We start from the raw sequence: 15619 nt of genomic DNA on the forward strand, positions 1-15619 counted from the left end.
CCACCGACATGACAAACAGATTACAAATGTTTATCAGGTTACTCCTCAGTCTTTGAATTTGTTTTTCAGTGTATTCAGCACTGTCCCCAGGGTGACTGGCATCCCTTTGAACAACTATGAAGTCAGGTGCAACAAATTTCCTTAAATATATATTTTTGCTAGAATTAAATATTTAACTTCAGTTATGAACAGAATCTCTTTGTTCACCATTGCCCTCTTTTTTGCTGTGTCTGATTTCATATTCTTTTCTTAGCTTTACATTTCATTTTGGTACCAGAAAATCAAAGAGAGAAGACGCCAATTCAAGTCAACATGCATGCAGAGATGTCAAAAGGCATCTGCTCTGCTTTGTGGATTTTATGCAAACTATTAGCATGTATTTGCATTCTCATATCACTGATTCAGACAGCTTCATATCAGCTATCATCATCTCTACTACAGTAGTCAGCTGAAAAACAATCATAGTGAAAATTACTCTATTCAGAGAAACAGCTTCAATCTATATTTGATCTGATCGTTCAGAATCTTCATTTTTGAAAGAGAATTTCACCTGCATTTCTAAGCATGTACTTTAGGTTTATAATGCATTTTTAAAATATTGCATCAACCACAGAAAGTAACACTGCTAATTAAATCATATTAATTAATTAAACCTGTTTCAAGGAGACAATTCACTGGCATTTAAAGACAAAAAAAAACCCCTTCCTTCTTCTATTTTAAATCCACAAACACAACTTTAAAAGAATCTACAACCAGTATCTTTGACTTTGCAAAGATAGATGTTATTAAAATATACATTTATGCATCGGTGAACATTCCAATAATATAACAAATCAATAACAAGACTGATGAGGCTATGTCTAAAGACTGATAAGACTGAGAAAACCTTTTTTTTTTGTATTTCATATACTCTTATATTTTATGAATTAATTCTGTTCTGATCAAGGTATTGTGCAGGATTGCTTTTTTATGCTGAAACTGAAGTTTTGGGATAGTTTGAATAAAAATATGAAACTATAACTTTTGACTGCAAATCATGAATTTTTCAACATGGACTATCTGGAAAGTCAAGTGTGTGATCTAATGCTACTTGACTTCAAAATGACAGTATTCGTAAGAAAGAGAGAGTAGTTTTATGTGTCATTTTTTACTTTAGCCAAATGTCTTTGCCCTTCTGAACATCCTTCTTCCTCATATAGTAACTCTGCTATCTTGTAAATAGTGGCTATGTCTTAGAACATCTCTTGCTATTGTAAGAAAATAGACCTCAAGATTCATCCTGTGTCATTTCCTCAGTAATATGGAAAAAGAAATAATTTTTTTAAGATAATATGAATTAGGTTTATATTTCATCTCATTCACTGTGTATCACCTAGGGTTTTTATTCTGACAGCTATACAGAGACAAAAACTTTTTTAAAGAACATAGATTCTTCTCATATATCCACAACTGAAGTAAATAATATTTTTCAGTGTCATGGTTTCTACAATGTGATCGTTTTATTTTCAAATTATTTCATTAGTTGATGGTATTAAGTCTTCTAAATATACTGCCCAGACCTTCCTCTTCTCTTTCAGAAGAACTTGCTTCTGGTTTGGTTTACTTTCTCTTTGGAAAGGGACTGTTTCTACTCCCTCCATAGTCTGTGTAGTTTTTTTTTTTTATTTAGGCTCCATTGCCTGGTATAAGTCAGAGAAGCCCTAATATGGATTTGAGCCCTGCCTGCTGAATCAGAGCATTTAGAGAAGTACTCTGGGAATGAAAGGTCCAGTTAAAATGGCTCAAATTAGAAGTGGAAAAATTGATTAGGAGGAAAAATGCTGTTTTGATGATGATAGAAATTTTGTTTTGTTAACAGTATTTTCATCCTAAAGCTCTTTTATTTCATAGATTAGAGCCCACACTTGAAAGTTGTCAATAGTGTCATACTGATGGCACACACATGCCCTATAACTGTATAAAAACACCTTCAGGCAGATTTATAGACCATCAGAAGATCTTAAGTGTAAGAGTTAGTATATGTGATGGAGGTTACTATTGAACATGACACATCTCATCAGGTCCCACAGTCTTATACACCTTCAAGTTCCTTAGATGGTCTCAAGCCTGAGTTCTGCATCTTCAGTTATCCTTGCCCATGATGACTGCAGGGTAAGACCTACTTTAGCTATTCAGTCATTCTTACCAGAGCAGAGCAAATACTTATACACCCCCTTACACACCCTGTACCCTGCAAGGCCATCAATAAGATAACTAATCTCAGATTCCTGTATTGGTCTCTTAAAACAAGATGAAAGATCAGTGGCTCCTAGCTCTTTCAACTAATTACAACAATTTCTCAAGAGCAAAGCTGCACACTGCCGGAGAGCATTATCATTCTGTCAGACAGTAAACTAGTAATTTCATTGTTTCTTAAAAGATTTCAGGTAGATGAGAGGGAGGTCTTACAGCTTCTCAGGGAGCCGTTTGAGGATAGTAATTAAAATAGGAATAAGCATTTAAATAAAGAAATACAAATCAGTACTTCTGTGTATATCTGTAGGTGGGAGTCACAGCTGTAATAGCTCGAAACAAATCATATTTAGTGTTTTTCACAGTGATAGGTACTTGAGGCAGAGAATACAATGAGAGGTTGGAACTTTGGAAGAAAGGAAGGATTGTATAAACTTCCATGGTTCAGCAACAGCATGCAACATTTCACTTCACATTAAAGTATCTTCTGGATTCATTCCCACACTCTCCAGTATATCAACAACTTTCTCTCAATTACCTTTTGGCTCAAGTGAATAAAAAGCTGCAATCAGCCTTTTTGACAAGCCTTCAAAACTGTTTTCCAGATCATTTCCAATAATAAATGTAATTTAAACTTTTATGATAAAAGCATAGAAGTGCTTTAAAATAGCCCAGGTATTTTTCTAGAGAACATGATGTCATTCTTTCCATCAGCAGCAGCTCATGCTTTAGTCTTTGTTTGCTGATAAGCAGAAAAGGAATTAGATCATTAGTCAGTATTTTGATATTTAAAATGAATTCTTTTCCTCTGTTCTAATCTCTTTGTTGGTTAGTTTCCATTTTCCAAAAGTATTGCCAAATTTGGCCTTTGGGTGTATTTACACTGTTCCAATGGGAGTTGTATGTCTGTGTATTTGAGAACCAAACTTGATTCATGTGCAAGTCCTTCAATTTGCCTGAGATGCACTGAGATAACAATTTTTTATAATTCCCAAGCTCTCTAAAAAAAACTTTCTTGTGACATTTTCTTTGTGAAAGAAAATAAATACTTTATAGTTATCTGTGGGCAGTAAAAACATCATAAAAATCTGTGATTCCCTCTAAACTTCCAACAAAGAACTGAGTGGCAAAAATATGGTGGAATATTCTTCTTTGGAAAAATACCAGTTGCAGTGTCCTAATGATGAATTGCACCTCCAAAAATTTTAGAAGAGAGATAGCTCAAGTTGGTAATGAATAAAATCAGTACTTTGTCAATGCAGGTCATGCTGAAGATTACCTTTCTGTGTCTACTGATTCAAAAGATGTACCTACTTAGCGGTGTCCTTAATTGATTGCTTACATTATCATGTAACGAACCTGTTAAGTACAACATGAAGTTGCAAGGAATAAGTACTTTTTATAGAGATCAGAGACTCACAGAATGGTTTGGGTTGGAAGGGAACTGTAAAGATCATCTAGTCCAATGCCCCTGCCATGGGCATGGACACCTTCTACTAAATCAGATTGCTCAAAGCCCCATGCAACCTGGTCTTCAACACTTCCTTGAATGCAGCCACAGCTTCTCTAGACAACTTGTTCCAATGTCTCGCAACCCTCACAGTGAGGAACTTCTTCCTAACATCTAATATAAATCTAACCTTTCAGTTTAAAGCCATTACCCCTTGTCCTCTTGCAACAGATTCTACTAAAAAGTCTCTCTCCCTCTTTCTTGTTGACCCCTTTAGGTACTGGAAGGCTGCTCTAAAGTCTCCCCAGAGTCTTCTCCAGTCTGAGCAATTTGCACTCTCTCAGCCTGTCTCCTTAGGAGAAATGCTCCAGCCCACTGCTTATCTTCATAGCCCTCCTCTGGATCTGCTGTAGCATATACATGTCTTTCTTGTTCTGGTGGCTCCAGAATGGAAGTCAGTACTCCAGGTGGTATCTCACCAGAGTGGAGTAGAGAGAGAAAACCACCTTTCTCAACCTGTTGGTCATACTCATTTTGATGCAGCCCAGAATATGTCTGGCTTTCTGGGCTGCAAGTGCACATTGCCAGGTCACATCAAATTCTTCATCCACCAGTATCTGCAAGTCCTTCTCCCCAGGGCTGCTCTCCATCCTTTCACTCCCTAACCTGTGATTGCCCCAGCCCAGGCATGGGACCTTTCACTTGGCTGTGTTGAACTTTATGAGGTTCACATGAGCCCACTCAAGGCCTCTCAGGATGGTGTCCCTTCCCTGAAGAGTATCAACTGCACCACTTGGCCTGGTGTCATTCAAGATGATTGACCTATCATAAACTCTGACAATGGGGAGAGAAAGCTGGCTTTAGAAATTGTGTTTCCTACACAGGTAGTAAATGGATCAGAGATAAACCTTGGAAGTTGTGTTACCTTCCTGAATTCTTCCCATCTGACATTGTGAATTGTACTTGTTGCACAACATATTGTTCCTAAGTTGGTAATCAACTTGTTTCCAACAAGTCCAACCCTTCCTGTGGTCTCTCTGGACCTGTGAGCAAAGTGAGGTGCTTTTACAACCATGACATTTCTCAGGGTGGAGCCCTGTGGTCAACTGTCTTTAGCACCAAGATTTTAGGTTATAAAACCTGCAGTTTACTGGCATCACTGCATCTGTAGTCCTGTCCCCTTAGTGTTAATTAAAGGCTTATGTAATAAGCAGTAAAACAATAATTGACATGTGTGTGCTTTAGTCTGCCAAGACAATCATCCTTTAGAAATTCCTTCTCTGTTAGATTAAGGGAGAAAAAATCATAAAGTACTAAAACCAATTGGAAGAAAAAAAAAACAACCAACATTGTATTGGCTCAAAATTGACCTTTACTTTCCGGGGACAGAAGCACATGCTCAAGGGACTAACAGGGAATGCCAGAGCAGACCAAGCACAGCACTGGTAAGAAGTGCAAGACATTCCTGTAGTAGCATGGAGGATCACAAATCATGAACCAAAGCACTGTTACAGTAAAATGATGTAGAAAGAAGAAATAAGTGGCTTCTCCTTATCTAAAGAACTAAGAAATGTGGATGGCAAATGCCATTCCTGCTAGTGGTGCTAGTACACTTTTGTAGGCTTCTAACAGACCAGAGAATACTTTATCAATTCTGTGTTTCACAATTGAAGACTTCAGGCCTGGCTAAGCCAAAAAGAGCTGTCAAATTAATAATAAAAGGAAATAATCATAAGCAACAGTGATAGAAAGAACAAGCTTTTTACTTCAGCTAGCATGGGTCACAGCATGATATTAATTCAAGTGACTATAGGCTATAAAAGATTAGATCTACTTTTCCCAGTGCAGAAATATAAATGGGTACCCCTGTGTGGTATTTATTAGAATAAAGCTTTATCCATTAGCTCCTGGAGCATGTCTGAGAGGGTCAACAGAACAGCGAAAGCCTCAGCTGCATCCAGAGTATCAGCCCTAGGCTGGGGTTTTCACACAGCTGCTCTGGCTTGCAGAAGTGGTTGCAAATAATGGAAATGAAATGTGCTAGATATGGTACAACAAACAAAAAGGATGTTCCTGGCCCAGGGATCTTACCATCCAAGTGTAAGAGGGATGATAACAGAGGAGGGAGCTGGCAAAATGCAAAGAACCAGTGAGACGCCAGTGACTGCTCGGAAATGGATTTGGCAGACTGGTGTTCACAATAGGCTTTTGAAACAAGCAAGCTTTACTTTATCGTAGTATAAAGAGCTTTATATGTATTTGTGGAGGGAGGGATTAAAAACTATGAAGGGCAATACAACTACCAGAAATAAGTGTTCCTTGGAATGCTGAAAGCGCAGCATATCTATTTTCAACAGTAAAGGTGGCAACATCATGTCTGTCAAAATCAGCGGAACGGATGTTGCACTGATGGACAGGTGATGACAGATATTCATGGCACAGGGAGGCTATCTTGAACACACGCCTGGGGTGACAGTGCCAAGCTCATTCATTTCCAGAAAATGAAGTGTGAGTGCATTGCAAGGTTCAGAGCAGAGCTCAGTGCAGAAGCTTTTTGGACCTGCAGTGGCTCTGCACAAAGCCAGCTGGAGCTGCTCTGGACCATACAGATGAAGCAGAGAACTGGCCCCAAGCTGGACCCACGTGAGAACAGAGCAGGGGCATTCTTACCTAAACTCTACAGGAAATAATCAGAATCAATAGGTTTGGAGGAAGGTCAGAGGTGGAGCAACCACTGTGCACTCTGGCTGGTATTTTGGATCGGATGCTGATGATTACAGTGATAAAATTCAGGAACACAATAGGGGGAAGACGCAAAGAACGAAGGGTTTAATTATAGTAAATGTGAGTTTAATTATAGTTAGAATCTTTAAGGCAACCCCCAAAATGTTTTCATGTAACAGAAGGCAAGGTTAGATCGAGTGGCACTGTTTGTGATGTGATGTATCCATTACATTGTCACTGTCTTGATAAGGGAAGAGTTCATTGTCACGGTGATGGGCGCTTGGTCCTTCTGAAGAAAAACCACGAAAGCCACCCAGACACGTTACGGTGCAAGCCCGAGTGTCCCCGCAGGGAGCCGTGCCCATGGAGCCCGTGTCACCCACCAGGGGGATGAGCACACACACAGCGGGCCGAGGGGTGGCCACCCTCTCCTCTGCCGCGTCGGGCACGGGTGGGGGCAGCCCACCGTGGGATCACCGCCCTGCTCCGCTCCGCCCCGCCCCGTCCCGCTGAGACCGGGGAGCCGCGGCCCCGCAGGCCCCGCCCCGCGGCGCTGTCGTAGGCGCTGACGCCACGCCCCGCCCGCGGGCCAGGCCGGGTAGCGGCGGGCGGGGGGCGCCGTTAGCTGCTGGGTTCCCCCCTGGGCCATGCGATAGAGGGGTGCGGCGGGCCCGCGCTCTCGGAGGCCATGGAGCAGCTCCCGTGCGGGCGGTGGCTCCGGCTGGTGTCCTCGCTGGGGATGGGGCAGCGCGCCTGGGAGGTCACCTTAGACGGGGAGCGGGGCCGGCTGGCCTGGAGCGACCCCCGCCCGCCGCGCCGCGGCGATGGTGAGTGGAGCAGGGGGGCGGGCTGCGGCGCCAGCCGGCGTTGGCGCACCTGCCGGGGCCGCCGCAGGGGCCGGCTCCCCTAGGCGGTGCGGGACGGGCCTTCCTCGCGTCCTTTGCAGCGCGGGACACCGCGCAACGCTGCTCGGGTGCGGGTGCCAGCGGGGGCGGCCTGCAGTGCCGGGTCTCACGGCGGCGGCTTAGGGTGCGCTCAGCCGGAGCCGTGTATTTCCTGTACTTGGCCGCCTGTTCGCCCTACAAAAGAAGTGCGGCAGCTGGCGGCACCGGCGTCCTTTCGCGGTCGGCTCTGGGGTTCGGAGTCCGGCAGCGGCAGACGGAGAGTGCGTTAATCACACGCGGGCCCGGCCGGCCGGTGGTGTAGCCGCGAACGGGCTGTCAGCAGCCGGCTGTGCTGAACCTGTCAGCCGGTTCCTTCCGAAGGGGAGCTGGAAGGGACCTTTGAGCTGCTGGGACCGCGTGGAGTGCAGCGAGCTCCCCTTTCTGTGGGAGTGGAGCGTCTGTCCCAGAGTGTGCCCCTGGTCACCGAGGGGAGAGAAAACTTCCCTGCAGCTGGATGCGGAAAACACGGGTTTTATACTTGAACCCCATTGTTTCTTGGCACTGGGAGCAGCTAGCAGCATGTAGTTTGTAATCCTAAAATCACAGAATGCTTGGGTTGGAAGGGACTTAAAAGCTCATCCAGTTTCAACCCTCTGCCACGGGCAGGGGCACCTTCCACTAGAGCAGGTTACTGAAAGCTCTGTTCAGCCTGGCCTTGCACGCTGCCAGGGATGGGGCAGACACAACTTCTTTGGGCAACAAAAGGACATAATAGACTTACAGAACTTTTAAAGCAATCTTTCTTTTTAGGTAAATGACTTATGCTTAAAAAATAATACTGAAGCACTATTTCAGGCTCCCCCCCCCCCCCCCCCCCCCCCCGAAAAAAAAGTAGTTTTTTTTTAAACTCTTTGCTTTCTAAAGAGCTTCATAGGAATTTCCAAAGAAAGTTTAACTTCTGTGAGTTACTTTTTTGGAAATGTTAAATATAGGCTAATAGCTTGTATTGGTGTAACAAGGCTGTTCACCTTTTGTGCAGGTAGAATAGTGCTGACTTATAAAACTGCAAATGGGAAAGGTTGCTGCAGAAAATACCTGATAGAATTGCAGGATAAATGCTGAAAATTCGTGTACGTGTGTATCAAGCTTTCTGCTACGCTGTAGGTGGTTATTTTGTCAGTCTCTGACCTGTGCGTTTTTAATATAGTCATTATTCATGTTAATAATATAACCCTATTATCAGGGTATGTGAGCATCCAGAAATGTGTAATGTTCTTTTCACAGTAGCTGCTGTAGGGTGGAAAACTGCTGTCATTCTCCTCTAAGAGGTTGTAGGTACCGAAACAGAAGGAAACTAATAATAGAAAGGTCAACTAGAAGCTTTTCTGAGAAGATTTCGAGTATAGATGTTTCCAGTCTCAGGCAAGTTCCCAAACTGAAATGAATAGTTCTTCCTTTCTTACCATGTATCCTTCTTAAATATTTCCCTGATTTTGTCATAATGTCTTATTGGCCTGAGGCTTTTTGAATAAAGTTGAAGGAGAAGGAGGACTCGAGAAGAAAATGTTGTCTTTTACATAATTGAGAATTGGTCATGTTTTAAGTACATCTCTTCCTATTCATAGTAACATAAAGCCAGAGTCCGCTTTCCTTCTGTTCTGTGAATACAATTTGACTTCATCCAGTTTTTATCAGCAGTACTGCTGAAAAATATGTTTGAAAATTCCTGGACTTAGTTCAGCATCTGAATTAAATTAAGACTTTAATAATGAGTTCTTTAATTCTATCAAACTGTAATATATTGCTGTGAAAAGTTGTATACTTTTAAAAATAAAATAAAATTAGTTCAGAGAAAGGTGTCTGGATCTTAAATTTAATATAGAGTTTCAGAGCCTTTTGGGACAGTTGCTCCTGTGGTGTGATGACTTCCTTTAGGCCTTGCAAGTTATAAGTTTTTGCGACTTGGCCAAACCAAGTATGAACCTGTGCTGAATCCTGTTCCATAGCGGATGCAGTGGGACATAATAACCAGATTCTTTCTGAGGCAGTTTCTGAAGTAGTAATCAGCAGGAGATTCCTTAGGAGGCAAGTCTCGTTACTGTGGCTGCTGTCCTGTGTCATAGCTATTAACAACATTTTGGAAACTATGACGTGCTATCCAGAGAGAAAAGGGAGGGTGGGAGAAGAAGAAGAAATGCCTGAGTCTTCTGGAGGCACATGTATAATTTCTGTAGAGAACAATATAATACTTGATGTACCACTTCCTCTTAACACTGTGATTAATTCATGTGTTCCTTGCACTTGTGCTTTAGTATGATCAGTTTGCTGACCTATTGTTTTTAAGCTCTTCTAAGACTTGGGATAGCTCATTGTGTGCTCTGTAATTATTTTGGAAATACAAGCAGCATACATGACAGTATATAAATAAACTATACTATGGACAGTGGTTAGTTAGAAGCATATAATTATAGAAGAGTCGCTTGACCAAGATTGGTATCTTTCTACCAATTAGCCTTTGACTACGTGACTACTCTGTATTATGCCTAGATACAGACTTGATTATGCAGTATACAACTGCTGTATTTTTTTGTTTAATAGGTAGTTATTACAGTGAAACAGTTGTCTTTAAACTGAAAAAAAAACTCAGTGAGGGTTGCTTATTTTCTGAGTATTTATTACTGTCTTGGTTTTAGCTACATATGTAAAATGGTTGGTACATGTTTTGTCAAGGTTTTCAGATGTTGACATATAAGAAACTAGAGCTATAGTTAGGTGTTGGGAAAAGATAGGAAACAATAGAGATTTTGTCCTATTGTCCTTTACAGAATATGTCAAGGTTCTTGTGTTTTCATATCTTTGTACAATGATACTAACATAGAATGGTTACGGTTAGAAAGGACCTTAAGATGATCTAATTCCAAGCCCCTGCCTTGGACAGGGACTCCTCACACTAAACCATGTCACCCAAGGCTCTGTCCAACCTGGCCTTGAACACTGCCAGGGATGGAGCATTCACAACTCCCCTGGGCAACCCATTCCAGTGCCTCACCACCCTAACAGTAAAGAACTTCTTCCTTGTATCTAACCTGATCATCTATTCAAGTTTAAACCCATTCCCCCTTGTCCTATCACTGCAGTCCCTAATGAAGAGCCCTTCTCAAGTATCCCTGTAGGCCCACTTCAGATACTGGAAGGCTGCTATGAGGTCTCCATGCAGCCTTCTTTTCTCCACGCTCAACAGCCCCAGCTTTCTTAGCCTGTCCTGACCCAGGTGTAGGACCTTGCACTTTGCATTATTGTACTCGATGTTGGCACTGGCTCACCTCTCAAGTGTGTCAACATATAGATATACACATTTAAAGCCAATTCTGTTAAAATGTTTTATGAAGAAAGAAGTATTGATTCTGGAGAATTTAATGCTATTGTTGAGGAGATACCAACAATAACAAAACCAAAAATGTTTGTTCAGGACATATCTTGTTTTTAAACAAGGCTGTTAACTTTCTTTCCCACTGTTAGACCTTGTTTAACAGCATCATATTTTCAAGTTCTGTGTTCAATGTAATGAGGTTCCTATTTTCCGTTCTTTGGTTGGACTTGTTTAAACTTCAAGGGCAAAGTTTCATCTGAAATTTTTCATGTATTTCTCTGTTACTCTTAGCTATACACCTTTTTCACACTTTATCTTCACATGTTCTGAAGAATATTATTTTTTCTCCCTTATAACATTTCTCCATGAAATTTAGTTGTTAATCGAGGTCCCTTCCAACCCTTGGGATTCTGTGATTCTGTGTAATCATTAATAGCCTACGCAAATCTGGACAGATCAATTGTTTTATTATTTCCTCATGTTGGTGGCACAGTCGGGTTTTTATCAAGTGATAAAAGTGATGATAAAACTTCAGGTACCAAATTTCATAGCAGATTATATATTGTACACATGTACTTACAGGTATTTTACAAGTATTGGCTAAGACTGTAATGTGCCTTGTACTAAGACATTACAAACACAGAATGAGATTCCCTTGTTATTTCTGTGCTTTGGGATTTTTTTTATTTGTAGGGTACAAGCATAAAGGGGATGATCAAATTAGACACCAAACTGTATGCTTTCACTTCCTGTGTGCACCTTTTCTATCTTTTAGCCCTTTCTCTGTATCTCTCAGGGAGTTCTTGTCCCTCTAAGTGTCTTTTCTACCTTTCTCCAGAAATTGCTCCAGGAAGCCTCAGAACTCATGTTCACAAGACTGATGCTATTCTGATGTTGTGGATTCTAAAGATTGTTTAGTTTAATAAACACAGTACTGAGACAGCAGAAGAGGGCCTGCTTGGAATGAAGGCCTGTCCTGCACCTGTATTGTGTTGGCACATCCTTACTCAAGGTCATTTTTCATCACTCATTCCCAATTGGCATTGGGCACAAGTAGAAATCTAAACCATGTTTTTCTCTAGATAGTTCCCCTGACTACATTGAATCAGTTGGTTGTGGGGTAATAATAGCTTTAGAATGCATTGTTTCTTTGGAATATGTTGTTTTCTGATGAAGCCTTGGGTGATACGGTTTAGTGTGAGGTGTCCCTGCCCATGGCAGGGGGGTTGGAACTGGATGATCTTAAGGTCCTTTCCAACCCTAACTATTCTATGATTCTATGATTCTGGAAGGTACCTTATTCAAATACAGATGCACCCTACATTAAACAATACATGCTTTTCAGCATACATCTCTTTGGTGGTGGGGTTGTTTTCCTTGTTACGGTGAAAAAGTGCATCTTATTTCTTGCTTTACCATTGAAGTATTCATAGTTGAGTTGGAAAGATTTTATTTGGAAAACATTCAATGGAATGGAATTAATTTGGGAAAATGCTCAATGGTACAATTTAAATATGCAAACTGACCCAAGTGCAAATTGCTGTGATTTGATTCAAATTCAGATATGTGACGTGAAGCAGCAACTGTGTCTCATCATACTAAGAAACTGTTCTATTGTCTGTTGGTTTACAAAGTACTTGAAGATTTACTTAAAAAAATAAAACAAATCCTATAAATGGCTGTATATTGTGAGATCATAGCCTTGATATGTTTCTGTGACTCTTCAAGAGTTTGGAATTAAATAATTTAATTATGATACCTATTTTTTCCCTTACCCCTCTTGTATGATGCAAATTCTCTGTAATTCTGCTCTATATCCCATCCACTGTCTTTTATTCTGGTCTTTATTAGACACAGCTTTCTGTAGTGGGTGATCAGTATAATGCATTGTACCTTCTAATAGAAAATGCCTTCACCCAAAAGCAAGAAAACAAGAACAAAGCTTAAACTTAGGGCAAGGTAACTTAATGTTCATGTGGTCCCTAATAGTAAATTAGTTTCCAAAGTGACTGAAAAAAAAAACCTTCGTATTTAAATCTACACCCCAGCTTTTTAGCTGTTAATACTTTTAAGTCACAAGAGTATATTAATAATTTAAATTAGTTCTGAATGTCACTGCATCCCTGGGACTGAGCTGAATTTTAATAATAAACCAAATGTGATCAGCAATGTCTTTATGGTTTTGCACGTCTGTGTTGCTTTGAGCTAACACATTTCTGAGGGAGGAATTTGGCCTGTAGGATACGAAGCTGGCAGTGATGAATGAACAAGTCTTTACTGAGGTTCAGACTGCGTTTGTTTATAAAGTCAGGACGTATTCTGCAGAAGTAGCAGACAGCACTGGCACACCAAAATGCCTTTCTTAACACAGAACACCACACTTCACAACTTCTAGCTATTTTTTTTGCAAAGGAAGCCCACTGTTAGTGTGTTTCACTTGAGGTTTTTGGTTTTGTTTGTTGGGTTTTTTCCTCCCACATGCTTAATGTGGGAAAAAGTAGTATGCATCTAACACGCTGTTTGCCAGTTTGCACTTAGAGAAGACTGTCTGTTAAGACTGTAAAAGCATTGGGAGACGGAATGACTGATAACTGGCACAGCCAAAGTGCGGGGAAGACTGTCACCTGTCTAGTGTGTATTTTGGGGTTTTAGTTATTTTATCTTTCTGCCATGCTCTTCATCCATCTGCTTTGGTTGGAGAAATCATCATCTTTAGTGTACTGTGTATGTTAGACATTAGGCAAGGTGAAACATCGAAACCTAAATGTGTTAAGATCTTTGAGATAGTTTAAGAAAATTAACATATACTTCAGTACTTCTCAACATGAAATTCAGTGTCCTGAATCTAGATGTGTATGTTGAAAATGGCAGGGTATTTCATCTGGAATTTTGTCTAGGAACTATTGTGTGCTGCTTGGTTGAATATACTGTGCTGAGCTGAGTGAAATTCTTTATTTGGTATGGTTCTGAGCCCACTTTTCAACTTTTTTCATTAATGTTGATCTAGTAGTTTTGGCGTAAGTACCATTTTTTTGTTGCTGTTAATGGGGCAATAAGATTTTCTGTGTTTTAGGAGAAACCTGTCAAGATGAAGTGAGTATTTTTATACTACATCAGTGAAAGAAGTGGCTTATGCTCCCTAATAATAGGGTAAATGCTGCAAGAGTAGGTGTGTGAAAGGGCATTAGTACATTTGTAAAACTTATTGACCCCTCAAAAGAGGGTGTGAGAGACCTACTTTTTAACGGGACATGTTCTCGTAACTAGATGCCAGTTTGGGGGGGGGGGGCATTGTGTTTGTACAAGCAGGATTGCTTGTATTTAAGGCTTCTATTTGATTTCTTTGCAATGGAAACTTTTCCTGTCTGGGGAAAACAGGGGGAGGGGGGAGCTAAGTAGTTGATTTGCGTTCTGATTAAACAATGTGTTTTGACTTACTGCGTAACGCTAAGTCAAATAGTGATAGTGATATTTGGAGTGATAGAAATTCTTGAGCTCTATCCAAACACAAATGCCGCTGCATTCAGATTTGTTTTTATAAGCTGTAGGGAATGTTCTGAATAACATGTTTGTATTTGAGAAAGCCTTGCATCTTTTGGCCCTCTGTGATTACTCTGTTAAGTAGTGTGTGGTTTTGACTGCCTTAAGACTGGAGTATGCTATTGGGGCAGTGGAGTTGCCTGATGCTTGTACAGTGCCAAGTGGTAGAGGGCCACAATTGGCATAGCTGGTATTCATAGACCAGAAATGTCTTGAACTTCTACCAAGCCCACAGATTTAGAGGGGGAAGGTGGGATCACTCTGTGCTTTGTTTTTGTTTTGTTCCTTTTTTTTTTTTCCTTGTTTTGGTGTGTCACTGCTCCCACCCCCAGTCTTGGGTTTATTTTTTCCAGGTATGTGACTCCTGTGGCTTATAATAAAAAGGAAAAAAAGAAAAAGCACATATTTAACTACAACTTTTCTTCTTTGCTTTTTTTGCTGCGTCTGCAAAGAGATTTACTGGAAAAGCAGAACTTCCAGTCATGCAACTGTCAGGGAGAACACATCTGACAAATTAGGAGAACTTAATATTAGTAGAAGTGGTTTCAAGGTCTAGGGTTGTTAATATAAGCTGTGTGATATGTGCTAAAGTATGTACTACAAAAAAATACTTTTAGTGATACAGATTTGGAAGTGCTTTTCATGCTGTTTGCTTTCTGTACAGTTGGACAGCTTTCTCTATTGTACTGCCTAATAAAACAGTGACTTCTGTAGCTGCTTCTAGCACATGTGCTAGTGAGTGTCCAATACGTAGAACTATTTACTAAGTTGGTCATTAGAGCATTGTCATTTAAATTTTGATAAATATCTAGTTTCAGTTTTGTAGCAAGCTGTGGGCAACAACAAAATGAGTTATCACCTAAGTGCAATCTTTATAAATGGAACAAGCTTTCTTTTGTATTGTGACATGTGGATAGGCAGCATAGCCAGTAGAAAAATGAGAACTAAAAGAAGTTCTGGGAAAGAAAGGTTAAAGAATGTACTCCCTTCCTTTAATTTATTGTTCCATCCCTGTTCTGTATTTTTTAACTCTGATAAATGGATAGGTGGGTAATCACATTGAGATCCCACAGCAGACCTTTTCTCTGAATGTTAGGAAGACAAATTAACTGCTACTATCCAGTATTAAACACTTGATACTGTCTTACCTGTGTATATGTATGATACCGATATCTGAATACAAGTGGTTTTATTAAGTTCATCTCCGCTGTTGGATCTTTATAAAGACATTCTGTGACTGCTGCATTTCCCCATCATGCTGTAAATATGGTAAATGTAATTATATGCCATAACTAGTTTTGTGAGTAGTTAAAACATTTGAATACAGCCAGATTCCTGAAAGACCCTAGTGCAAAGTTTGGAGGCTACTTTTATGAATCAAACTAAAACCCTGTGGGAAGATAAAATCCCTAAAGGATT

At 40.5% G+C, this 15619-nt stretch overlaps 1 protein-coding gene across 2 annotated transcripts in view; it reads left to right on the plus strand.

The window, feature by feature from the left end:
- Positions 1-6964: 6964 nt before the first annotated feature.
- The window catches only part of CERK (ceramide kinase), a 40001-nt gene continuing 31346 nt past the window's right edge, over positions 6965-15619 (plus strand). For both annotated transcript variants that reach the window (XM_034063166.1, XM_034063167.1), the window contains exon 1: positions 6965-7233. In XM_034063166.1, the coding sequence (XP_033919057.1) occupies positions 7095-7233 (139 nt within the window). In that variant the 5' untranslated portion in view covers positions 6965-7094. The remainder of the gene's footprint in view (positions 7234-15619) is intronic.

This window comes from Melopsittacus undulatus, chromosome 5 (genome assembly GCF_012275295.1).
Source record: "Melopsittacus undulatus isolate bMelUnd1 chromosome 5, bMelUnd1.mat.Z, whole genome shotgun sequence".
In the NCBI taxonomy this organism is placed as follows: Eukaryota; Metazoa; Chordata; class Aves; order Psittaciformes; family Psittaculidae; genus Melopsittacus; species Melopsittacus undulatus.